A 25,469-nucleotide genomic window follows, 5' to 3' on the forward strand; every position below is an offset into this window, starting at 1 on the left:
ACCGGCCACCGAGAGCCCATGGATTTAATACACTCATGTTACGTACCAAGAAACTGAGGCTGAGAGGACCACTGAGATGTCACGATCAAAATCATAAAACTATTTGACTTGTGTAACAAGTCATGTAACAGTCATGACAATGAAAGATCACCCATTCATCAAGGACAAGGGGAGAGTTCTCCCTTGGAACTTGGGTAGGTATAACGTAGGGACGGTCTGAACATGGCTGACAGAAAATAATGGCGGAGGCGGCGTGGTCTGAAGAAGCTGACGGCGCTGAATGTTAAGAGCTTCTCATCTATCATCAGCCCTGAGCTCCTGGTCTGAGCCCGTGAGAAAACCTCGGGAGTGAGCATTCGGCTCGCTTTCTTCATCTCTAGCTGGGGAGTAACCCATCCTCATGACTGCTTTTTAAGGCACATGGAGTCTGGGCATGAAAGTCTCCATGTATACGAAACACTCTCTACTTACTGAATCAACATCTAACACGACTCCATGAAGCCCAAAGGTTTTCAGCATCCCTCGGATGGCGAATTTGGGCAGAGCGGTTCCCACAGTACTGCTGGCTACGTTATTGCTGTCTGGAGAGCGGGTCACTACTGTGAGACCTGAGGAGGGCAGAAGAAGTAGTTTTTCAGAAGCAAATCCCATTATCATCTTGAGACCCTGTATTTCAGGGCCTAAGACAGCACTACAGCACTGAACAGTATCTCAGTTTAGCTGCAAACTAAAAAAGTACAAAGCTCAGTCTGGAAAACCATACAACTAAATGTTGTAAGAACTCTCATAATAAAAAACAAGCCAACCAAAAAATTGGCAAAGGATTTGAATAAACCTTTCTCTAAAGAAAAATGAAAGATACACATGAAAAGATGTTCCACATCATTAGAATTAGGGAAACAGAAGTCAGAGCCACAATGAGATACCACTCCACACCCACTAGGATGGCTGTAATAAAAAAAAAATAGTAGAAATGTTGGCAAGATGTGAAGAGACTGGAAGCCTTATACATTTCTGGCGGGAATGTAAAATGCCCCAATCACTTTGGAAAGCCATCTAATAGTTCTTCAAAAAGTTCAACTTATTCTATGACCCAGAAGTCCCATTCCCATATATGTACCCAAGAAAAATGAAAACATGGGTCTACGGAAAAAAAACAAAAACAAAAAACCTGAACACCAAGGTTCACAGTAGCATTCATTACTCCTAAAAGCCAGAAGTTAGAAACAGCTCAGGTGTCCAACATTTGATGAATGATTTTAAAAAAGGGGGTATTTTCTATACAATGGAATATCACTTTGCCATAAGAAGGAATAAAGTACTAACACATGCTACAACATGGATGAATCTTGAACAACTGTGCTACATGAAAGAGGCCAGACACAAAACACCCCATGCTGGAGGACGCCATTTATAGGAAATGTCCAGAAGAGGCAAATCTAGAGAGACAGAAAGTAAATTAATGGGGCTCAAGGGAAGGAGACATGGGGAATGGTGGAGGACAGGACTTCCTTCTGGAGGATGAAAATGTTCTGGAATTAAGAGGTAATTGTTTGGTGGTTGTACAACTTTGTGAGTATACTAAAAACTGAACTGTATACTTTAAAAGGGTGAGCTTTATGATACGTGAATTATATCTAAGAAAGAAAAAAAAGTAAATACACATTCCTGCCCCTGTCCCTGATGTTCTGATATTTTTATGGAAGTCTAATAATGAGCAGTTTCAATTTGTGTTTGTGCTTTTCCGGATTTTTGTTTCCTCAAAATATGCAATAGATTTTTAACCTAAGGAATAAACACATGCTATTAAAATTCTAAAAAGCACAATGCAACCACACATTCATGGTTAATTAGCTCAGCGGCTACGATCGAACCTGGCAAGCCTATCTGGAACCCTCCGCCCACACCCCGCAGCCCACTCAGCACACGTGCACCACCGGACCGCGCACGCCAGTGAGTCTGGGACACACACAGGAGGACAGCTGGGGCCACGCGGAAACCCCACTTCTCATTCCAGACAAAGTTTCACAGATGAAGTAAGAGGGAAAGCAAAACCTTTTCGAACTTTATCAATCGTGAACTTGTTTGCTTCGTCTTTAATGTCTTCGATGGTGGGAAGATAAAGGTCTCTCGGGATGCCACCGTTCTCCTCGTACAGGAATTCGACCGTCTGCCGGGCAATGTCCACCATGCCTAAAAAATATAACCACACTGGTAACTCTCCGAAGAGCACCCCATCTTCTGTGTCCACCATGACACTGGCCACACCCGAGGGACTCTCCCAGCTGTGGTCTGTGGGGGCACACAGCCTTTGAGGAGGGGGGCTGTGCAGGGGCTAGCAAGTTTAAAACACTTGCTGCCCTGCCTGTAGGAACCTCTCAAATTTCTCCCACAGAAACACAAGCACGAGCCTGTAAGGATACAAGAATGCATCCCGCGGCACTGTTGGGAAATCCCAAAACAGGAATGACGAGAGCATGCATCAGTACAGCGCGGTTAGAAATGATAGTATGTCATTGTGCAGCCATTTCCTTTGTGTCTGAAGAACCAAGTACAAGACAAATGGAGAGTTAGAAGTGAGGAAAAGGTCTCTTCTGATTTTGTTCACTTTTGTACGCTGTGTGATTTTTACTACAACAAACACGTGTTGCTTAAGAAAGACCGAGCTACATCAACCTCTCCTACTCAGCATCAGAAGTCGCCCCGTTCTTCCTTCCTGGAGGGAGAACACATCGTTATGTTCAACACAAACAGCCACTATTAATGAATAGTTATTAATTAATTTGGAGGCCTACAAGCCTCCAAATCCCTGATGAGACAGCACTGTGGGGAGCATGGAGAGGTGGGGTACAGTGTCTCCATCTGCTGTTGCCTCCGTAGCTCGCAGCACACGGCCCGGGAAGTGTGGGCACAGACACAGGTGCGGACACAACTGCGTTCGCACAAGGCTTATTTCCATCACACTCGCCTCCCACTCCTCTATTTGCCGGCCTTGCTGTAGGGAGAAGGCACGGCAATTTTCTGAGCACAGGGGAGGAGGCTGCAATTAGAGAAGGATGCTCAGAGAAAGAATTGTCAGAATAGACCAGAAACGTGGCCTGATACTGAAAGACTGTGGAAAAATAATCTTGGCAACGTTTTCTAAAGGAACAGGGGAGAGGAGAAAACAAATCCTCTGCTGTCTACCAAGCGGGAATCCGGGAACACAGGAAAAGGCCGGGCTCAAGCACACACACGGGGTGGTTTCATTAGCCTTCCTTGGGGACCTGTCAACAGGAGGCTGACACACCTCACAGAGGTGGACCTTTGGGGACCATGAGCCACCCCCACCCTCCTTTTCACTTCTGCCACTGCCACACTGAAGGAGATTCTATGCATGCAGTAAATGTTTTACGTTTAGATTAATATAATTCACACAACCGGTCACGGCCACACGGACGGGACCCGAGAGAAAGGTGTGGCAGGATGCCGCGGCAGGCGCCAGAGACACTTATGGGTGAGTCATCAGTCCGCCTCTGGTCCAGGAGCCACCTCTGGATGATCACATTTCCTCCCGTGCTGTCTATACTTCCCCCTAACTGAACTGCGAGCACAGAAGGAGAAGGCACGCTTGGCCACAGACATCAAGGACAGCTCCGGCACCAAAGGGTAAAAGAAAAATCCGAACTTAAGCAGAACCTCGTTGAAATAAAGGCACGGCAACCTACGATCATACAGAAGAGCTTTCTATTTGCATACTGTGAGTTCTTTCCCCCTTTCTTACCCTCCCAAACAGCAAGAGGTACCAGCCCCCTGAACAAACAGCACTTTATGTTTTCCACGGTAAGCCTGCTGGTGCCGACTTAGCACCAGATCTCCGCTTAAATACCAGGTAGAGAAGCCACACTACATCAGGCTGCCCTGGACGCTGTGGCCTCCCGATCTACCACCCAGCCCTGACCACATGTCGTCGGTTGCTGCCCACTGGGATATACGCGGCGAGAGAAGGGACGCTCCCCGTCTCGTTCCCAGAGGCTTTCTTAATTCCCTAGCCAGAGACCCAATATCTGAATGTAGGGACAGATGAGTAATTGGGAGGCACTTGCTGAATGTAGGGACGGTTAAGTGATGAATTAATGGTTGAATAAAAGCCACTAGAATAAAGCCCTCCCGAGTCTGAATGGCTGCACGCGTGTTCCAAGGTGGGCGGTAACGCATCTGGCACCACATCTACTAAGCGCAAGCTGTGGAGCGTAGGAGAAGATCTGTTCTGCACTCTGACAGAACACAAAAGGGCATTTCTCTCAGATGCTGGAAATGAATGGGGAGGAACAAATGCTCTTTTTATCTCCAGGATCTACTACATCAGATTACGACGCTCCTTTGCTCACCACCTCCCAGTGGCTTCCTGTCTCGCACAGAATACAATCCAAAGTCCTCACGCGCCCAACGCTGGTCCCTGCCCCTTGCCTCGCCATCTGCTGCCCCTCCCGCGTGCTCTCCCCGTGCGGCTACACCTGCAGCCCGGCCTTTCTGCTGCTCCCCAACCACCCCAGCTCACCCCCCACCGAGGGTCTTCCTAATGTTGCTCCCTCTGCCTGAAACTCTGGACACAAGAGGGGAATACCATCTGCCCGGAACTGGGTCAGCAGCTGAATCAGGGCTCCGGTAAGAGCCGGAAGCAATCGCACCAGGGCAAGCCCACCAGGGCACGGGAGGTGTGGCTACGCCCACAGGTTAAGTTTAAACACTTTCTCAGCTTTGGGGATAGAAAGCATTAAAGGCAGTTAGTCCCGGTGCCAATATGGGAGAAAAAAATCACTGGACATCTGGGACTCAGCATATAAACTGGCCAAAAACCAAGGGTCTTGCGGGGGGCTTTTCTCTTTGTTTGGTCCTAGTCTTAGTCAGAACAAGTTTAAAGAGGAGCACAGCTGCTCACGTAGAACAAAAATGACACTTCTTACTCATCTTCCCCCTACTCCCCAGGCCACCATGTCGGGGGCTGGGGGGAAGCAGGTATTTCAGAAGATGAGGAAAATTCTCTGAGGAGAAACTGCTACGTGTACCGAAGACTCACTGCCTGGGGTCAAACCCTGCATCTCTCTTTGCTGGAGGAACTGTGACGGCGGGAGGAACATGCCCACCCCACCACCACGGCGGCACCTAAAACTATATGGACTGAATGCTTCCTATGTTCCAGACACGGCTTGAGGGAGCTTTATCTGCATACAGCAGGTATGTCTCATCACAGGTGAGGTGCCTCCCATCACCAGTTCCATTTCAAAGGCGGGGAAAGCCTAGAAGGGTGCAGTCGCTTTCCCAAGGTCACACGGACAGGAAACAGCACAGCTGCCCCTGGAGAGCCCGGGTCACGTGGCCATCCGACTTCCCACTGTAGCCATTTCAGCTTCATCTCAGCAGCTTATCAACCCCAACACGGAGTTAAGTGGGGACAGAAAAGCCTGGCAAGGAAAGCCGGAGACCGCAGAGCTCAGTAACGGCATGGCTAGAGGACCTGGTTAGGTCTGGCCTGAGTGCAGGCGAGCCCCCCTTTCCTGATTTACGTCTACTTCCATCTAAGCACATCCCTTCAGGTCATGAAGTGGCTCCCGAGGAAAGCGCAAAGCTCCAGACCTAGTTGTAAAGCACCCTTTATCTGGTCCAGGCCCGACTTCCGCTCTGCCTCGTTGCGGAAGCGTCTTCGGATGGTAGGAAACACCTTGGTCTCCCAGGCTTTCACCAGCAGGGCGTAGTGGTCCTCCTGGAAGGAGAAGGCAAATGCGTGAACAGAGAAGGAGCGCCCTTCCCTGGCTCACAGCTCTCACCTCCTCCGCGGCCAGTCTCAGAAACACCCCCTCAGACGCCAGGGGAGAAAACAGCGGGAACACAGCAAGCCCTCCCTTTCCCGCTAAAGCCCAATGGGCACTCCACACGATCCCTGACCTCACTGCGATGTCACTATCAAGGTACTTCATTTCTCCCACGCCCGGAGAAGCACTGGGCAAACGAGCCCAAAAGGCATCGTTTCCGAAAATGATGAAAGGTGAATGCTCCAGACACTGTTCAAACACAGGGACACGGCAGGAAGTGTCACCACTCCAGCCTTGTACCCTCAGGTCAGAATTGTTCCTGGTGGCCTGTCCTGGTCAAGGGCTGAGGGCCTCGCACCTGTGGGACGTCGTCATCGTCCTCGTCATCACTTTCGTCATCCGCAATGGGAGGCGGGTGGGGGTCCGGGCCAGAGGTGATGAAATTCTCATAGCTGAGTTCTACTTTATAATGACAGGAAGTATCACTGTCGTATTCTGTAACAGAGCACAGTGACAGTGAGTTATGGGCAAGAGTAGGCCAGAAAAATCATGACCTTCCGCCCCTCAGACAAACCACAGTATCTTTATTTGTGTGAAAGATCCCGCACTGGGGAGGGATTCTGAAGCGCAAAGCCAAGGCATAACAAATCATGTGTCATTGTCCTGAATCCTAAAATAGTTGTATGGGTATAATTCATTCAATTCAGAGAAGAATTTGGAAAGTTCTTCATCATGAGAAAGAAGTAAACAGTCTTAAAACAGTTTGCAAACTAGTATCTCAAGGGCCAGATACAGCCAGTCTGCAGATACCTTTAGTTCAGAAAGCTCAGTTTTATTTGATTATGAAGTTTTTCAAGTAATCAGGAAAGTTTTTTAATGCACACCTAATACCCACCACATAAATTCCAGTTAGTGTTTCATTAGTCTTTGATGACCTCAGTTTTAAAACAAAAGATAGAAGATTTCAAATAAAATCCTGGGTTTATTTTTGAGAGAGAGAAGGGGAGAGAGAGAGAGAAGGAAGGGTGGAGAAGGGGGGGGCAAAGGATCCAAAGTGGGCTTGTGGTGATAGCAGAGAGCCAGATGCAGGGATCGAACTTATAAACTGTGAGATCACGACCGGAGTCAAAGTCGGACACCTAACCGAGCCACCCAGGCACCTCTAAAATTCTAGGGTTTTTAGCTGTCTTATGAAAAGTGGATAATCTCTCAGGCTCGAAGTTCCAGGTGGCAACACCCTGCCAGCACTAAGTAATGCCAGGCTTCCTGTATGGGTGGGATGCGCTTTCTAATGTCCCATGCTGCACCACCAGAGCCCACCGACCGCCCCGTATCTGGTGGGCACTGGAGCCCGCCTGCATTAGGATTTATGACGAGACCAGTAGCATCTGCACCCCAGGGAGCGGCGGGCCCGGGGGGAGGAGGTGGCTCACGTTGTTGAGCGGCGGCCACGGCGGCAATGCGGCACGGTGGCCCATGAGTGCCCGGGTCTGAAGCAATGCTGGTGCCAGCGTCGTTGTCACTGTCAGATGCCATGGCAAAGGGCAGGGCCTCAAAGTTAGCGCTGATCTCTTCCGCCAGATCGGTGCACAGGTCCGCGGCGTTGCGGTGGGCCTGCCCTTCTGCGTAGGCGAACGGGCGGGAGCCAAAGTTAGCACGAGTCTTGGTGTTCTGGGAAGGACATCAAATAAAGGATGTGAAAGGAGTTAGGGTTGTTTATTTATTTATTAAATACTCCAAGGTGAGTGTCCCCAGGAGGATGGCCCCAGCTCTGGGAGAGCATGTGGAGCGAGGCAAAGGGGATGGTGGGACCACGTGCCCAGGCCAGCATGTCTCCCCTCCCCCCCACCTCACTCTCCCACAAGACTGTGACCTTTCTTGTTCCCAACACTGTTCCTTTCTGCCTGATGCCACTGCACAAGCTGCTCCCTTCCATGGGGACATTTTTTTCCTCTAACTTTGCCAAGTTAAGACCGGTTAATAGTCTATGCCTGGCTCAGGCATCGCTTCTTCGGGGTCACATTTGCTTTCCTGAAGTCATCAACTTGCAGTCATACTGTGATGGTTAATGTTACTGTCAGCTTAACTGGCCACGGAGTGCCAGACTAAACATGATTACGGGGGGTGTCTGGGAGGGTGCCTCTGGATGAGATCAGTGATTGAATGGTGGATGCAGTCAAGGGGATCGCCCTCCCCAGTGTGATTGGGCATATGGTCCAAATTACTCAGGAGACTCTGCTTTCCTTCCCAGTAAGATAACCTGCCTTCTTCTGAATATGAACCACGGGCCACATGCCACCAGAGACGTCTTCCAGATACGGAGACAGGCGCTGCCCGCAGTACGTGAAGTACACCCGGCCCTTGGCTGGTTGCCCTGGGGGCGGCGGCGTCCCCTCGGTTCTCTCCCAGCCAATTCCTGCCACGTCACCTAAGGCAGAGGACAGGAAGGAAACATCTTGTTTTCCCTTTTACTGCTTATAAATAAACTTCCAACTGCAACCAGTGTGCCGCGGACGAGCTTTGTTTATGCCATTAGTAACAACTGAAAAAGGCACGAAGCTACATATTGTACTTGATTATTATAAAGTAACACAACAGAAATAATTTTAAAAAGAGAAGTCAAAACCATTCAGAAGATCTAATGTCTAAATTAGTTCCCACAATTACATATTTTTAAAAATTTTTTTAATGTTTTATTTATTTCTAGGAGAGAGAGAGAGACAGCGTGAGCAGGGGAGGGTCAGAGAGAGAGGGAGTCACAGACTGAAACAGGCTCCAGGCTCTGAGCTGGCAGTCAGCACAGAGCCCAACGCGGGGCTCGAACCCACGAACCGCGTGATCATGACCTAAGCAAAAGTCGGACGCTTAACCGGCTAAGCCACCCAGGCGCCCCCCCACAATTACATATTAAATTTAGCCTTTATTTTCCTGGCAGCCAAGACAGAAAGGGAAAACATTTGGTAGGATTTTTTTTTTTTTAAACAGAGGAATGTTAAGGTTTTCTCTATTGACACGTGGAGAATTACTGATGGCAAAATGGTAAAAAGGTAGCATTTTCTCAGTGAGTTTGTGAAAGATTTAGATATGGTGTTAAAAATATAAACAGACACTTAAACAACTGAGCCACCCAGGTGCCCAGTTGAGATTCTGTTGTAAAAAGTGAGTTCCGATTCCTACCCAGATACATTTCTCTAAGAAGGTAGCATGTTTACGTGGGGTCCAGTCCAAAAAGTTCAAAAACCAAAATGGGACCCATAAAACAAATGTAAGTGACAAATAAAAACTCTGACTATCTATGGCTCCCGTGTTCTCCCCAAACCTTCCTTTGTGCTAAAAACCTGTAAATACTCAGTTGAAATGTCACAGCTGTGTTCCAGAAAGAGATAAATAACTGTCAGGAAGTTATCTCCAAGTCATAACTTGACCATACCGGAAAATGCTACATTCCCCAAAAGGTGCAATTTAACAATCAGCTCAAGTTAAGTGATGGCAAAATTACCCGCAGCCAGCTGTACGAGGTTATCTGGTGGATGGAGTAACTTACTCTTCCCTATCTGAGTAGCCCAGCCCATCTACTATATAGAGTGATTTCAGCTTCATTGATGCTAAGGTACACTGTCAAAAATAAGTAGCCAATATGTCTGGGGCTTTTTTTTTTTTTAAGTGTTTATTTATTTTTGAGAAAGAGAGAGAGAGCGTGAGCGTGCGCACAAGCAGGGGGAGCGCAGAGAGAGATAGAGATACAGAATGTGAAGCAGGCTCGAACCCACGAACCGTGGGATCATGATTTGAGTCAGTCGGATGCTTAACCGACTGGACCACCCAGGCACCCCTCCCTGAGGGCTTCTAATGGCCAAGGACAGTGCCTACATTTTGTTCTTCTGCGGGAGCAGGCAGGATGAATACCAGTTCATCTACACAGAGCAAGTGACTTATATGAAGGCTAAAAAGAAGAGGAAAACCTTTTTTTTTTTTTAATCGAATTGACTATGTGACTGAAACATCCAGGCAGGTTTACTGAAGCAGGACCTGATGCTTAGGCTCCCGAGAACAAAGTCAACAGCACGTTATCCACCAATAGCGAGTTTTCAAGTGGTATAGAAGAGGGGTGGGGTGTGTGTGTGTGTGTGTGTGTGTGTGGTGTATGTGTTATTTATCTGCTCATCAATGAAGAGCTGACAAAAGACCAAACTTCAAACAGAAGCAAAACCTCAGGTTGTTCTAATGATGAACGAATGAAAGTGGATCTGCCTCCTGCCTTACCAAGTGGAGGCTCCTCAATGATAAGGGCCTCCCGAAACCAGGGGTTTGATGTAAAGTAGCAGATGGCAATGACAAGTACTTGGCTTTCACTAACAAACTGCCCACTACCAGTTGGTAAATTAATCTACATTTAATCTATTTAGACAAAACCAGGGAACAACAGAAAAAGTGCCTGCGGCACTCACCAGGAGAGAGAGTCACGTCCAAGCGCACGCTCTTCCACTGTAATAAACTGGAGCCATTGTAGTGCACCGCTCGGCCGTTGCTATGACAGGAAGCGAAGGAAAGTCAAAGACAAGGCTGACTGGCCAACACAGAGGCAGTTAAGTCGCAAACAGCCCCAGGGGCTTCAGTAGCATCAGAGAAATTCGAAGAGGAATCCTAAGAGCTATTCTCTTTCCCTAAATTTGAATATACTTCCAATTGCTATTTTATACATTTATGGAGATTGAGACTATGAGGATATTATTTTAGTATTAAATACCCACACCTGCCCCCCCCTTTTTTTTTTTTTTAAAGAACAGCAATAGTAGCCACTTACTTATGGAAAAGACAAGTCCCCACTGGATTGGTCCAAGCCCCATCTCGTTTCTCTGCTTCTGTAGCAAAGCCAAAGGATACTATTGGTCCAGTGTCGTCATCAGTATCTCCATAGGAAACAATTTCAATTTCCCAGTAAAAAGATGGGGCCTGAGGAAACACCAGAAGTGGGCAGGCAATCAGAAGGCTCAACTTGGGTCCCTGGCACTTGCTTTTTCTTTCAAATATGAAGGAGAGAGGCAAGAGACCGTGTGCTTTCTCACCTGAACGGGCAGTGGTGAGGTGGCATAGATAAATGTGCCCCGGGGCAGACCGCCCCCAGCGCTGGGGTCAGCCAGGAAGGTGACTGATGTCAGGCGCGACGAGAACATGCACGCTCGGACGGGCGGGAACACTCGAGACGGGCTCCAAGTGATCTCTTTGGGCTATGAAGGGGGAAAGTGTCTCATTCAATACCACTGCAATCACAAATCCCTGAACCCCCTCAAAGAAGGAAAATTTTACCTAGTGGTATTATAATACAGGTGCATCTTTTAAGAACGTAGCTTGTTTTTCGAAAGGAAAATGGGTCTTTATTTAAAAAAAAAAAAAAAAAAAAAAAGGCAGTCTCCATTGCTATGCCCAGCATGGTTTTCCGGAAATTACCACTCTTAGCTCTTGCAACGGTTCACTCTGCTACTTACCTCTCTTCTCCTTCTATGCTTATAATGCCATTTTTAATATCCCTTCAGGACATCACTTCTGTGACGAAAAACCAGGTTTTAATTCCTACGTCTCTCCTTCTCCACCCACATGTGCGCGCAGGCCCTCACCCCCTTGCCCTGCTTGTGTGATTACAAGCCAAGCTGCAGACCCATCAGTGGTCAGAATTTTTATTCCTGTGACTTACTATTCAGCCCAAAGCCAAGAAGTAATATTATACTTCCTTTTCTTAAACAATTGTCTTTTTCTTTCATAATTTTTAATAAATCTCATCCTAAACATCACGCTTCTCTGTTGACAAAAGCTTATTTTTTTACCCCGTGAATTTTGTTTTTATCCTAAGGAAAGGCCTGAAAGGTGCATATAGTGATTAGCTCTGGGTCATTCATCAAATCACTGTGGTGGAAACTAGAAAAAGGTGGCATGGGAAAACTGAGGCACAAGTGCATGCTGGACTATAAGGTTATGGAGGGAGAAAAGCTAGATGGCAAGAGGTATGGACAGCACAGATCTGTGGTCATGAAAAAGTACAGGTGACACATCACGTGGCTATGCTGAAAACGTTAACCAGAGATGCTGAGATTTCAGGTTGACATTTTGTCCTTTATATGTTTCTAATTTTTTCTTTTGAAATAATTTCAAATCTACCGAAACATCACAATAGCAATTTTTGTATATTCTTACCTAGATGCACTGATGTTTTCAGATATAAATCACATAACATATAGTTCACCCTTTTAAAGCGTACAATTCAGTGGTTTCTGGTCTATTTGGAGTTGTGCAAGCATCACCGCCACCCAATTTTCAGTGTTTTTGTCCCGCTTAAGCCCCTCCCCTTTAGCAGTCACTCCTCACACCTTTTCCAACCCCCCCACCCCAGCCCCTGGCAACGTCCACCTGCTTTCTGTCTCTAGATCTGCCTGTTCTGGACACTTCATACGTGACATCCCAGAGCCTGTGCTCTTTTGTGACTAGCTCCTTTGGCTTGGCGTAATTTCAGGGTCTCTCCCTGTCATGGCATGTTTTACTACTTCATTCTTTCCAAGACTGAGTAGCATTCCATTGCATGGACATATCCAAAGAAGACATCTTCCTTCATCAGGTGATAAACATTTGGGTTGTTTCCACTTTTTGGCTATTATGAATAAGCTGCTAAGAACATTCACAGAGGTACCAATTCTTAACACTCCACCACTTGTGTTTTTTAATCACCTCTCAGTCTCTCTTTACATATATACGCTTATTTCTGTAAGATAGACTACATACCTAAAGTTTTGAAAAAGCTTTTTACTGTTATTGGTAACATAAGAAATTATTTACAAATGGAGTTTTGCTCCTTTGCTGTGATCTTTCAATATTCAGGATGCCAAATCAATGTCCTAGGACATTCAAAGACGACAGCACGTCATCACACAGAGTGACTCCCTCCAAACGGCTTTGCAAACGCTGATCCTAAAGGTCACTCATGTGCCACTCGGTATCCTTTAATGCAGTGCGCTGCGGCCGCGCACGGCCCGGGGCTCACCTGTCTCCGGTCGGCCTGCAGTGGAGGCGGTGGGGGCCGAGCACAGTCCCGGTAGAGCATCCGCAGTCGTTCACACTGCACCTCCACAACGGCCAGTCGCTCTCCTGGAGGGGAATCCACCGAATACGTGAAAATAAGTCCCCTGACCCCCGAGACAGCATCAAGCCTTTTGGAGTAGGGCCAAGGCAATAAACTGCTTCCAAGATTACTCAAAATTCTTACAAAAAAGCAAATACCCTGAGATATCTTTGTCTACCACACACAGCTCAGCAGACAGCAATGTGGTCAAGTGTGCGTGTTCTGAGGTTGAGCTGCCTGGATCCAGAATATGGCTTCATAACTGAGATATATGCCATCTCCCTTCTGATAATGGAGGGAATAATGGCACACATGCCTCACAAGGTGGTTGTGAAGATGAGATGAAGTATCACAAGTGGAGCCTTTAGCCAAGTCCCCGGCACAGGGCAATCACTCAATAAATGGATGCTCTATTCCCAGTATAGAAATTGACTTAAAAAAAATCTAGTATATGGGACATCTGGGTGGCTCAGTCAGTTAAGCATCCAACATTGGCTCAGGTCAATGAGTTCATGGTTCGTGAGTTGGAGTACTGCATCTGTGCTGATGGTGCCGAGTCTGCTTGAGAGTCTCTCTCTGTCCCTCTCCCACTTGTACACGGTCTCCCTCCCTCTCTCTCTCTCTCAAAATAAATAAATAAACTTTAAAAAATCTAATATCTTTTTAACATCTTCTATGATCAAAGCACAGTGCCGATGCTGGAGAATACAAAGATACATGAATGAAATTTCCCATTCTAGGAGGACAGAGGAGATGTGTGCATGCATTTTCACATACAAGAAAGAACACTGTCCAAGGATGCAGTATGTGATAGGATCTAAGCACAAACACAGGCATGGAGAAGAGGGTGAGGACTTCATTCCAGGACCCAAGAAGGCTTCATAAAGACAGCATTAAGTTCGGTTTTAGAAAAGAAAGGGTTTCAATAAGCAGAGAAGGAAGGGAATTGCAGATGGTCTGGCAATATGGGAAATGGTCTAGGAGAGTCAGGAGTCAGAGGTCTTAGGCGTACCTCATTCTACACACAAAAACAACTCAAAGAAGGATCAAAGACCTGAAAAAAACCTTACAGCTAAAACTATAAAACTCTTAGAAGAAAATATTTGTATAAATCTTCAACTCTGGATTAGGCCATGGTTGCTGAGATCAAGGCCACCAAAAGCAGAAGCAACAAAAGAAAAATGGGATAAAGTGGACTGCACAGAAATGAAAAACTTTTGTGTTTCAAAGGACACTCCTAATGAAGTGAAAAGACAACCCACAAGATGGGAGCAAAGATTTATGCTATTATATCTGATCAGGGACTAGGACAGCTAAAATGATAAAGAACTCTTACAATTTAACAACAAAATGACAACCCAATTAAAATGGGCAGGGGATACAGACATTTCTCCAAAGAAGATAAATGGCCAGTAAGTACACAAAAAGATGTTCAACATCATTAGTCATAGGAAAATGCAAATCAAAACCACAGTGAGATACCATTTCACACTCACTAGGCAAACTGTGATCAAAAAGACAGATACCACAGAAGTTGGTGAGGGTGTGGAGTAATTAGGACTCCAGTACAATGCTGGTGGCAATGTAAAATGGTGCAGTCACCGCAGAAAACAATTCCTCAAAAAAGAAAGCAGTTCCTCAAAAGTTAAATGCAGGATTACTATAGGACTCAGCAATTCCACCCCTATATATGCCCAAGGGAAGTGAAAACATATGTCTACATAAACTCTTGTATATAGGTATTTACAGCAGCATTATCCACAATAGCCAAAAAGTACAAACAAGTATTCATAATTTCATCAGTAAGCAAAATGAGATCTATGCATACAAAGGAAAATGATTGTGCCATAAAAAAGTAACGAACCTCTGAGATCTGCTACAACACGGATGAACCCTGAAAACATTATGCTAAGTGAAAGAAACTGGACCAAAAAAAAGGACAAATATTGTATGATTCTACTGATCTGAAGATGAAAATCCAGAGAGACAGAAGGTAGACTAGAGATTACCAGGAGCTGGGGGAGGGAAAATGGGGACTTACTGTGTAATTGGCACGAAGTTTCTGTGTAGGATGTAAAAGTTCTGGAAATAGATAGTGGTGATGACATAGCCCTATGAATATACTAAAGCCCAATGAAGTGTACACTTCAAAATGGTGAATTTTATGTTAAATTTTTTTTCATTGAAAAAAAAAAAGAGGTCTTAGGAGAAAATAAGAAGCAGTCCAGGGGTGCCTGGGTGGCTCAGTCAGTTCAGTGTCTGACTTCAGCTCAGGTCATGATCTCACTGTTTGTGAGTTTGAGCCCCACGTCAGGCTCACTGCTGTCAGCCTGTCAGCGCAGAGCCCGCTTCCAGTCCTCTGGCCCCCCTCACCCTTTCTGCCTCTCACTCGCTTGTGCTCCCCTCCCCCCCACAAAAAACGTAGTCCTGTAAAAGCAAAGCACAGAGGTTGCTTAGGATATTGGTGAGAAAGTTATTGACTCATACCACACGGACAGACATCCGGCACCTAATGCAAGGCCAGGCCATGGGATGTGTGCCCCAACCTTTCTTTACAGTTGGGGTGGGACACACGTCCAGGCCTGTGCTTCCCAGGGGACAAATCAAAGAGGAAACTATTCAGTTACAGGATTCATGGAGTCCGTTATATACGTATACTAACTAGTCATGAAGAACCCATCTTTGACAAACACTGATTATTGTTCAAATTAAAAATTTATCCCAAGAGAATTTATACCCAGAATATCAAATGACCCAGCGAGTGATATGGGCAACAATGTCCTTACAATCAAGCAGTAACTGGTGTGCAGATATTTCAATGATGATGGCTTGAATCCTATCAAGTCAGGGAAAAGCAATTCTTAGAGGGAAGAATGGCAGTTATCTGGCAGGGGTGAGGCTTCTCTGCTGAAGGTAGGCTTAATGTAAGAGGAGTTTTTAGGCTATCTAGTGTGAGAATAAAAAGTTCCTACATTCCATATGCAGAAAAGGCAAGACCCAGAGTCACAAGTAACGACCAGAACTGGCTGTGAACTCATTCCAGTCTGTAAATGACAACTGTGCTCAGGAAAGCCAGCCTCTCGGTGACAGCTCCATGCTCTTGACAGCCACACAGAGCAGGGCTTCAGCAAGCTCACTGTGATGTGGAAAGACAAGGTGCAAACAGTGACAGTTGAGAGAATAATGCATATGTCTAAACACAAGAGAAAAAGCACCTGACTTACGACGCTGGTAATGGAAATGGGTAGGAAAGGGGTAAATTTCAGGAGCATTTCAAAGGAAGAATAGAACATGGCAACTGACTGAATGTGGAAGGATAGGAAGGAGAGGTCTGTTTGACTCTGTATCAAAGACTCAAAATAGTCTGAGTATGTCCTGCAACAGGGAAGTCAGAAAGGAGACCTAACTCTAGAGGAAATAATGACTGGTTTTAAATGTGGGCTATTTGTGGGGGTGGCGGTCCTTCTAAGAGAAAGAGCTGAGAGGCCTGGCTCACAAGGGAGGGAATGCCCACAGGCAGAAGCTGTGAAAGCCCAGGGGTGGCAAGGAAGCCAAGAAGGTGGGTCAGGCAAAGCTTACAGCAGCTTCCTCAGGTGAAGCGGCTTCAAGGTCAGGGCCCCTCCTATCACAACTGCCCAGGCCCACCTTCAACTGATGGTTCTGACTTTTGGGTGGAGCTTGGAAAGCATTTTAAACTTCTGAGCTTTCAAAGTCTGAGAAGAACCTCTGGCTCAGGGAATGTGTAGATTTAAAGTAGGGAGAAGGAAAAACACCTGAATCTGAGAAGTTCTGGCTTCTTTAAGAATAAAACATGGGAATTTTGGGGTTTCTATATACCTTTTCTTCAGTATTCATTTCTGTTTCCTATGCTATTTCAGCCGAAAGAGCAGTTAACTTCACAGAAGTATTTCTTCATGGGAAAAGCTCTGTAGCATAGTGTGATCTTCCTAGACCAAATGGAATTAGGTATTCCTTTCCTTGGTTTAGAGAAGCTATAAAATTTAGATAGGAGTAACTCAACATGACAATGGCCAAATCTTCTGCTTAATTCCAGATAAAGTAAAATACTGGAAAAATTTCGTTGAAAAAAATTTTTTTTCATTTGAAAGAATCAGATATTGTGTTTAAATTTCCCAGGACGTTTTCATACACAAAATAAAAAATCTTGATACGTTAAAAAATAAAAAGCGAAGAACTCTTTCTCTTCTACCCACCACCTTGAATCATTTATTAAACAGCATTTCTTCTAAGGAGAGTCTGAGACTCTCTTGTGGGCTAGAAGAATCCACTGTAACCCAGATGTAATCTAAACTGTAATCCAAAGTAACCCAGCTGCAGGGGTTGGTTGGTTGGTTGGTTGGTTGACTGTTCAAGGGTAAAGGGCTGAGAAGCTAGCAAACTTTAATATGTACTTTAAACCTCCAAGAGCTTTTTTTGGTAACTTAATAAATGAATCATTAAGGACAATTACATTTGACATGAGACACCATTTTAGGATGTAAATTGATGTCGATAAGCTCACAGTCTTCTCCTTTTTGACAATAAATACTTCAACATTTCTATCCAACTCTTTGTGACCACAGAGTTCCTTTCCATTAGGGAGAATGGGTTAAGTAGGTTATTATTAAAACCATTTGGGACTCCCGCTCCAAATTACGATGATTCTTAGCTTATACATTAAGTACCGATGTTAATTTCACAAATCAAGACTCCCTTATTCTATAAAATGTACAAAGGGATACTCAAAGAGTCCTATGGAAAAGTGACTGATTTATTCAGCAAGGACGTGGTCGCTAAAAATCGATAATGTAGGTCTTACAATGCAACCTAGGCCAAGAACACTAAAAAGCAGAGATAGGGAACTAGGGCCCAAGCACAAGTACAAAGCCAAGTTATGGACAAACATTTGGTGACAAGCAATTTCCCCTGAGAAGCCTAGCAAATTCCTTTCCTTCTGTTCTTATTCTTATGCTCAGGGGAAGTTTATTAACTGGCTCCACAGTGCTACCCTTAAAAGAGGAGGGAAATTTGAAGTGTAAAACACATAAAGAATAGAGAGAGCAAAGACCAACCCACAGAAATTGGTACCACATGAAAAAAAAAATGTTAGTAAAGAGATTAGTGGCTGAAAAAGCAAATGGCATGAGAAATAGTAAAAAATATGGATAATAAAATGACTCCAACACACACAAAGGATAAAACTGAAACCATTAAGGAAGTTAAAGATGCTCATTTATTCCATACGGTTCATGAAAAGGCCAGCTGTAGAGCACTGGAGAATGCTAATCTAACTGGGAACAATTTCACGTAGAGTCCAATTACATCCTTGGGGACAACGCATACGTTTTCCCTTAAAAACACCCAAGTCAACGACCAGTTTATGAGAAAGGTGAAGACAGGGGACACATCAAATGACAACACATAGATACAATCCACAAAATCCAGACTGTGGGAAACCCTTCAAAGAAATAAACTGTAAGGCAAAAACATAATGAGAGGAATTAGATTTTAAAAGGAAATTCAGAGATATAGCAATGAAATTACAATATAAGAATTTTAGTTGGATCCTGATTCAAACAAATACAAGTATGACTTATGAGAAAATTAGAACACTAACTAGATAATAATATCGAGGGACTACTGTTAATTTTTCAGATGTGATCATGGTATTGTGGCTATTTTTTTAAGAGTCATTTTTTAGGGGCGCCTGGGTGGCTCAGCTGGTTAAGCGTTGGACTCTTGGTTTTGGCTCAGGTCATGATCTCACGGTTTTTGAGACTGAGCCCTGCATCAGGCTCTGTGCTGACATGCTGACAGTGTGGAGCCTGCTTGGGATTCCCTTTCTCCCTCTCTCTCTGATCCTCGCCCACTTATGCTTACTCGCTCTCTCATAAATAAATAAACAGATAAACAAACAAACAAATAAATAAACAAAGAGTCGGGGGAGGGTGCCTGGATGGCTCAGTCAGTTAAGTGTCCGACTTTAGCTCAGGTCATGATCTCACAGTTCATGGGTTTGAGCCTCACGTCAGGCTCTGTGCTGACAGCTCAGAGCCTGGACCCTGCTCTGGATTCTGTGTCTCTTTCTCTTTGCCCCTCCCCTGCTTGTGCTCAGTGCACACACACACTCTCTCAAATCTAAACATTAAAAAAAAAAGAGTTGGCATTTTTTAGAGACACATACTAAAATATTTAAGGGTAAAATGATATCTAAGAGTGCTTAAAAATAATCCAGTAAGGGTATAGCATAGATGAAATAGGACTCACCATAAATTGATAACTGTTGAACCTGAGGGTTCATTATACTAGTCCCCTTATTTTTGTGTTTGTTTAAACTTTTCCATAAACACACACACACGCACACACAGATGGAGGTTAGTGCAAACTCCTGACTGTGAATTCAAATGTAGCCAGTGATAATAGTCAGATAGTATCTGTAGCCTTAGAGGTTCATAGTTCTAATAGGGAAACAAATGCAGTGAAATTAATGGAGGACATGGACATGGTCCTCAAGTTAAATGAAAAAATGCTGGTCTCCAGGGCGCCTGGGTGGCTCAGTCAGTTAAGTGTCTGACTTAGGCTCAGGTCATGATATCACCATCCTTGAGTTCAAGTCCTGCTGTCAGGTCTGTGTCGACAGCTCAGAGTCTAGAGCCTGATTTGAATTCTGTGTCTTCCCTCTCTCTCTCTCTGCCCCTCTCCACTCAAGTGCTGTTTCTCTTGCTCAAAAATAAAAGAAAAACAAAAAAAATTTTTTAAATGCTGATTTCCTACTTTGTACGTATTAAAAGCCGTTTACGTTTCCAGGCCTGGGATAAAAGTTGTGATAGGTGCTGTCCGCAGAGCTCAGCAGTTTGGGGTGTGTGTGTGTGTGCGTACGCACGTGCACGCGTATACAAATGTTAGCATTCCGTCATCAAATTGGAAATGTACTGACAACACTCAGTAAAATCGAGGGGAAAGGAAAGCCACAGGTACTTACCCGCACTGCACTCCTGGGCTACTAGGTTGAGCACTTCAACAGCTGCGGGACACTGTTGTATGAATTCTTCACAGAATAAGCTGTCTTCTAAAAGCTGGGCCATGACCAGGCATGCTCTTAATGTTAAAAGATTAACAATATTTCAAAGTCATCAGTGTTCATTCTCTAAAAAGTTAACTGTAAAAGCATTTCAATCAATTCTGTCCTGTAACTTTCAAAAAGGTTCAGGCTCCCCATTCCTCTTTTTTCTCTGAGCGGGACTGATCTCACTTTCCCGGTGCCTCACAAAGTGCTGACACCGCTGCACGAGCAGAGAGGGGGAGAGTGGTTGCCATCTCTCCTAAAGACGGACACAGTGCCATGTGAGAAACCAGCATCGGCTCTTAAAAATGTTCCCTCCACTGCGCTCCTCAGGAAATACTGGTGTCCTGGGAACAAGAGGGACCAAGATGCTTGGAAAATCTGTATGCGGATCTCTCACCTAATTCAAAAAATGCATCTTAGAACTTTCTAGAAGTCTCGTTGCCAAAAGAGAAACTTGTTATTACAGTTGTTTTGTGCTAAATAAATGCATTTGCAAGAAAATGCTGCTCTTCCTTCTGACACCAACGCATGAGGGCAGCCCCTAGTTTGCTTCTCATAAGTCTGGAAAGTGGCGGACCAGGCATATATTAACATAGCCCCAACCATTTAAACAAGGTAGAGTGGCAGGATTCCTGAGTCAGAACAAAGTTATCAAAGCAAAGCAGTGGGATCTTAGGCCCCCATCCATAGACCACACCTTGATTGCTTACTTCTTTTCTTAGGGGAACAGCTGAAGTGTTTCAAAGTGTAGAAATTACACAATGCAACACAACTTGCAGAAATTGAGGAATGCAACATAAAGGCAGTCAACAAAGCTCAAGAGAATGGTCTCTGGTCTCCTGTTGGCATGAACTTCACCTGTGGACCCAATAAGCCAGGAGTGGAGGCCGCCCCCCCCCGAAGGACCCCCACCTCTGTGGCCCGGGTGCTCACCTTGTTCTTATTTCAGCCAGGAGCCGAACGACTGCCATCACAGGAGCTGACCCATCTCCTGTTGCAGGAAGTGAGGTATGAATAGAGAGACTTCCCTCCTGAGGAAGCAACATGGACTGGACTGCCTGTACTACCTTCTCAGTAATGGACAGTTTATGAAGAGGCAGTGCCTGATGGTGGTGGGGGGGCATGGCAAAAAGTTAAATTCAAGCAGTTAGTTTATAAGAAATGAGGGCATTATTATCTGGAGTTAATTCTCAAAATTTCAGTTAAAAAATAAAATCACCATACAGAAAATAGCAAACTAGACCAAAACAATTAAAAATACAATATATTGTGGAATATTTCTAACCAAAGAAATGAATCTTGTCATCTAGCTGAAAACATTCATAGAAATGTTACCATTAAATAATATATAAATGCCCAACATATAAACACACATCCCAAGTAGCATTTAAGATACCCAGGTATTTGTGCCTCTGTACTATGAATGTGCATATTACTCATTACAGTCTGGTTACCATTTGCAGTGACATGTAATAGTGCATTTAAAAATCACCTTACCTCTGATCTTGGAACACAAAGTCTAGACAATGGAATAGTCAATGTGTCTGATGCTTGCGAAGTCTTTCTACAGTCTATGGGTGGGAATCTGACTGTAGCTATACCTTCCTGTTCATTGATAGAAGCCACTACTCCGACGCTTCCTGATACTCCTCTACCTAAAACCTAGAGACAACGATGGATTAGAACTACCGATCAGCTCCAATGGCGTATGTAACTCTCTCATGCGACAGGTGGGGAGGAGCAAATTCATAGCTGTTGTTGGTGGCACTGCAGGAATGCAGGAATTACTGCATGTTTATTACAACGCAGATACCATGCAAAATAAGAGGTCCTAAAACCTATGTCAAGGTGATCTCAATATGAGAGAATCTCAAACTCCCAACTCTAAAATACTAGTGACACCATGGGACATGAGTATTATAGTTAACGTTATATAGTACTGTACTGGTATTTACATAATCTGCAGCACAGTGTGGATTAGAAGTCATGAGTTTCTCAGATTCCTTGTTTAGCTCTAAGGATCTCTGTCCAACTGGGTGGACGATACCACCTCACAGGTGATCAGTTTATCAATGGCTGCAGTGACTTGGGGACAACAGTGATTTGGGAAATGCTGGCTGGTTACCTGAACCTCAGACCCTATCTTGATGGTCTCTTTGAAGCCTCCGAGGGCACACAGTGCGGCGACAGCCTGGCGGGCGATTCTCTGAAGTTTGGCGAGTTTCCTGCCACTACTGCTGCCATTTTCCAGAATGCTCTCTGCATATTTCCCCAACTGTGGAATGTACATCAGCGCACGAGACAGAACCTGCATTGAAAAAGCAGCCGTGTGGTAGGAGTTCAAGCTTTGGTCATTTTTGATACTGAGAGTAACGAAGTGTAACAGTGCCTGGCTCCCATGTCCCGAAGGAGCTTTGGTTATGGGAGGGATGATATAACTATGAGGTATGACGGCCACTGACCGATACCTTGCCACATTTTCCTTATGGAATTAGGGCTGCAAACACAACCTCAGAATATGGACACACACTGTGTTAACAGAGCTAAACCAAAATCTTACGTGAAGGAAAACCATCACAGCACACTGCCTATATCTCAACACCTCATTTCTTTAGGGATGTGCTATAAGGTACACACTTGAAAAATGACAGTGGGAAAATAGGAATTGATTACAGAGCCCTAGTTTTTAGGAAACTAGACTCCTGTTTGTAGTGATGAATTACTGATAGACCTCTCCGGGGGTATAAATCACAGAGGCCTCCTCAGGATTTAGTAAATACTCTTAGCAAATCCAATAAACTGAGGCTGCGTGATTTCCTAATGTCACTGCCAATCAAACACAAGCAAGGAGAAACAAGAAGTTCCATTCTTTCCCTGAGAATAGTTTGGTTTTCTGCAAAATCAGAACTAGCAGTGACAGGGGACATAGATTAATAAAGGTGAAACCACTAAACCAAAGGAAATATGTGGTGGGGGGGGGAGGAAGGAAGAGCAGGGGACAGCTAAAAGTCTATATGGCCAATTTGGGAAATCTCTCTGTACTAGACTATGACCCTTGCTGGGCAAGATTCAAATGCTAAAACAGAACACAAACGTCCCCCTCGCGTCTTCAGCTAAGCAGGGACACTGTGCTAACCTTTTCCGCTGTTGTGGTCCATATCTGAGCAGCGTTTGACTCGGGCGCCATCAGCAGGCTGTGAAGCAAGGCAATCACCTCTGCGGCCATGCTGTTCGCCACGTGCCCACTGATGAAGGGCCGCACGGGGTCAGTCCTGCAGGCGTCAGGAGAGGAAGGGTCAGTGCCCAGCGACGGTTAAGATTGCAGATGGGTGGCTTTGAGGGTTATGATCAGATGGAAAAATTTTCTAATCATACAAAAAAAGTGGATTCATTGAGAAAAAGAGAAGCTAAATTACACCAGGAAAAAAAAAATCACTTCACTCATATGCCTTCTGGTAACTGAAGAATCCTCTGAAATAACAGACCTCAACCTTGAACCGCATAAACCATCGGGATTGAGGGGAGACACCTAATTCCGGGCTTGCAAGAAGAGAACGCCTTGCAGACTTGCTGCAGGCAGCACTCATTCCTTCTCTCTACTCCTTACAAGTTTATGTGTACACTTGGGCTGGTGGGAAGTATCGTTTGGAAGAAACAAAGGCAGTAAGACCGGAGTTTACTAACGCTCAGAAAAGCCGTAGTTGGTGTTCCTGGTAGTGAACTTTCTCAGAAATACAACCCTCTGGCTATAGCTGCCCACTGGGCCAGCAGCGCTGCCCCATTCACCCGCCACAACCTCAGCTGGGTATTTTAAGCCTCAGTCCTCATTTCTGGCAGGTCAAGGGGATGATAAAAAATAAAAGGCCAAAGAACAAGTCCACTGCAAAGCAGATGTGAGAAAAGCATGGCCAGGGAAAGACTACCTCGCGAGCTCCGAGTTCCTCTCTCTGCAAATGGAGGTCTGGGCAGTTTTCTTTTTGTCGCCTGTGGACAGTCCGCTCACAGTCTCTGGGTTGACGGACTCTACAGGTGGCCCAACGCTGACGATGAGGCCAGACTGTGCCCATTTGGTTGCTTTCCGAAGAGCGGCTGCGGCCTCTTCTGTAATCACTTCACAGCAGCCGCCCTGGAGGGAGGTTTCAGACAGTCATCACACTCAGCTTCCTTACCTGCGAAAGCCTGCCTCCCAGTTACCAAGGCAACCCAGGCTCATTTCTAAAATTTCACATGTTAAAGCACTATGTGGAGAAAGTTAATTTCCCCATAAACATCCCATGTCCTCAACCCAGTCACACAAGTGTTAGTCCTCTAGGTTTGTTTCCATGCAAATTTTTGTTTAATGTTTATCCATTTTTGAGAGAGAGAGAGAGAGAGAGAGAGACACACAGAGCATGAGTGGGGACGAGACAGAGAGAGAGGGAGACACAATATGAAGCAGGCTCCAGGCCCTGAGCTGTCTGCACAGAGCCTGACGCGGGGCTCGAACCCACAAACCGTGAGTTCGTGACCTGAGCCGAAGTCGGACGCTTAACCGACTGAGCCACCCAGGTGCCCCTGTTTCCATGCAACTTCCAGCATAACATAATCATGGATCCCACTTCACACAGTTTTTCTCTTTATTTTTTATCAGTTATCAAAAATGTCATGTGTTTTGATATCAGTACACACAGATCTACCCAGCTCTTTTTAGAGTTGTATGGTATTTCATTGTACACATAAGTTAAATTTTTAAATTAAAAAAAGTGAGGTATAATTGACACAATAATTTCTTTAATCAATTCCACATTCAGGGATATACAGATTCTACTTTGCTTTTCTTATCAATAGAACGGTGAAGGGCATGGTGGTGTCTAGTTACCTGAGGTGGCCTCTTTACCCTCATCTTGACCACAATGGCTATTATTGATCTTTCTTAACTTTGACAGATGAAAAATGATATATTACTTTTTTTATTTATTACTTAATTTGTAAATGTGGGCATAGTTTTCTATTTTTTATGAGCTACATGTCCTTATTTCTTCTTACATATTATTATTCTTAACCTTCCACATGTTATCACTTTTAAGGTATTATTAGGCTGCAAAACTTTTTAATTTTTTACTTTTAGAGTGAGAGAGAGGACGTGTGCAAGCGGGTGAGAGGGGCAAAGGAAGAGACAGAATTGTAAGCAGGCTCCACGCTCAGCGCAGAGCCCAGTGCAGGGCTCAATCCCACAATCGTGGTATCGTGACCTGAGCCCAAATCAAGAGTGAGACGATCAACCAACTAAGCCACCCAGGTGTCCTGCAGTTTTAGGCTGCAAAACTTTTTTTTTTAATGTTTATTTATTTTTGACAGAGAGAGAGAGAGAGGAGATAACAGAACTGGAAGTAGGCTCCAGGCTCTGAACTGTCAGCACAGAGCCCGATGCAGGGCTCGAACGCACAGACCATGAGATCATGACCTGAGCTGAAGTTGGACACTTAGCCAATGGAGCCACCCAGGTGCCCACAGGTTGCAAAGC

General features: G+C 45.0%; 1 protein-coding gene across 1 annotated transcript in view; it reads right to left on the reverse strand.

The window, feature by feature from the left end:
• Positions 1-25,469, reverse strand: part of HECTD4 (HECT domain E3 ubiquitin protein ligase 4) — a 139,656-nt gene that overhangs the window by 32,695 nt on the left and 81,492 nt on the right. Inside the window, exons 39-54 of the mRNA XM_077747960.1 lie at positions 23,890-24,092; positions 23,103-23,238; positions 22,092-22,274; positions 21,464-21,628; positions 20,900-21,069; positions 19,883-19,998; positions 12,823-12,926; positions 10,859-11,020; positions 10,597-10,745; positions 10,241-10,320; positions 8,057-8,220; positions 7,226-7,463; positions 6,151-6,287; positions 5,617-5,743; positions 2,056-2,193; positions 472-608 (exon numbers count right to left, since the gene is read on the reverse strand). Of these exons, the coding sequence (XP_077604086.1) occupies positions 472-608; positions 2,056-2,193; positions 5,617-5,743; positions 6,151-6,287; positions 7,226-7,463; positions 8,057-8,220; positions 10,241-10,320; positions 10,597-10,745; positions 10,859-11,020; positions 12,823-12,926; positions 19,883-19,998; positions 20,900-21,069; positions 21,464-21,628; positions 22,092-22,274; positions 23,103-23,238; positions 23,890-24,092 (2,409 nt within the window). The remainder of the gene's footprint in view (positions 1-471; positions 609-2,055; positions 2,194-5,616; positions 5,744-6,150; positions 6,288-7,225; positions 7,464-8,056; positions 8,221-10,240; positions 10,321-10,596; positions 10,746-10,858; positions 11,021-12,822; positions 12,927-19,882; positions 19,999-20,899; positions 21,070-21,463; positions 21,629-22,091; positions 22,275-23,102; positions 23,239-23,889; positions 24,093-25,469) is intronic.

This window comes from Crocuta crocuta, unplaced genomic scaffold (assembly GCF_008692635.1).
Source record: "Crocuta crocuta isolate KB4526 unplaced genomic scaffold, BGI_CrCroc_1.0 scaffold29, whole genome shotgun sequence".
Classification (NCBI taxonomy): Eukaryota; Metazoa; Chordata; class Mammalia; order Carnivora; family Hyaenidae; genus Crocuta; species Crocuta crocuta.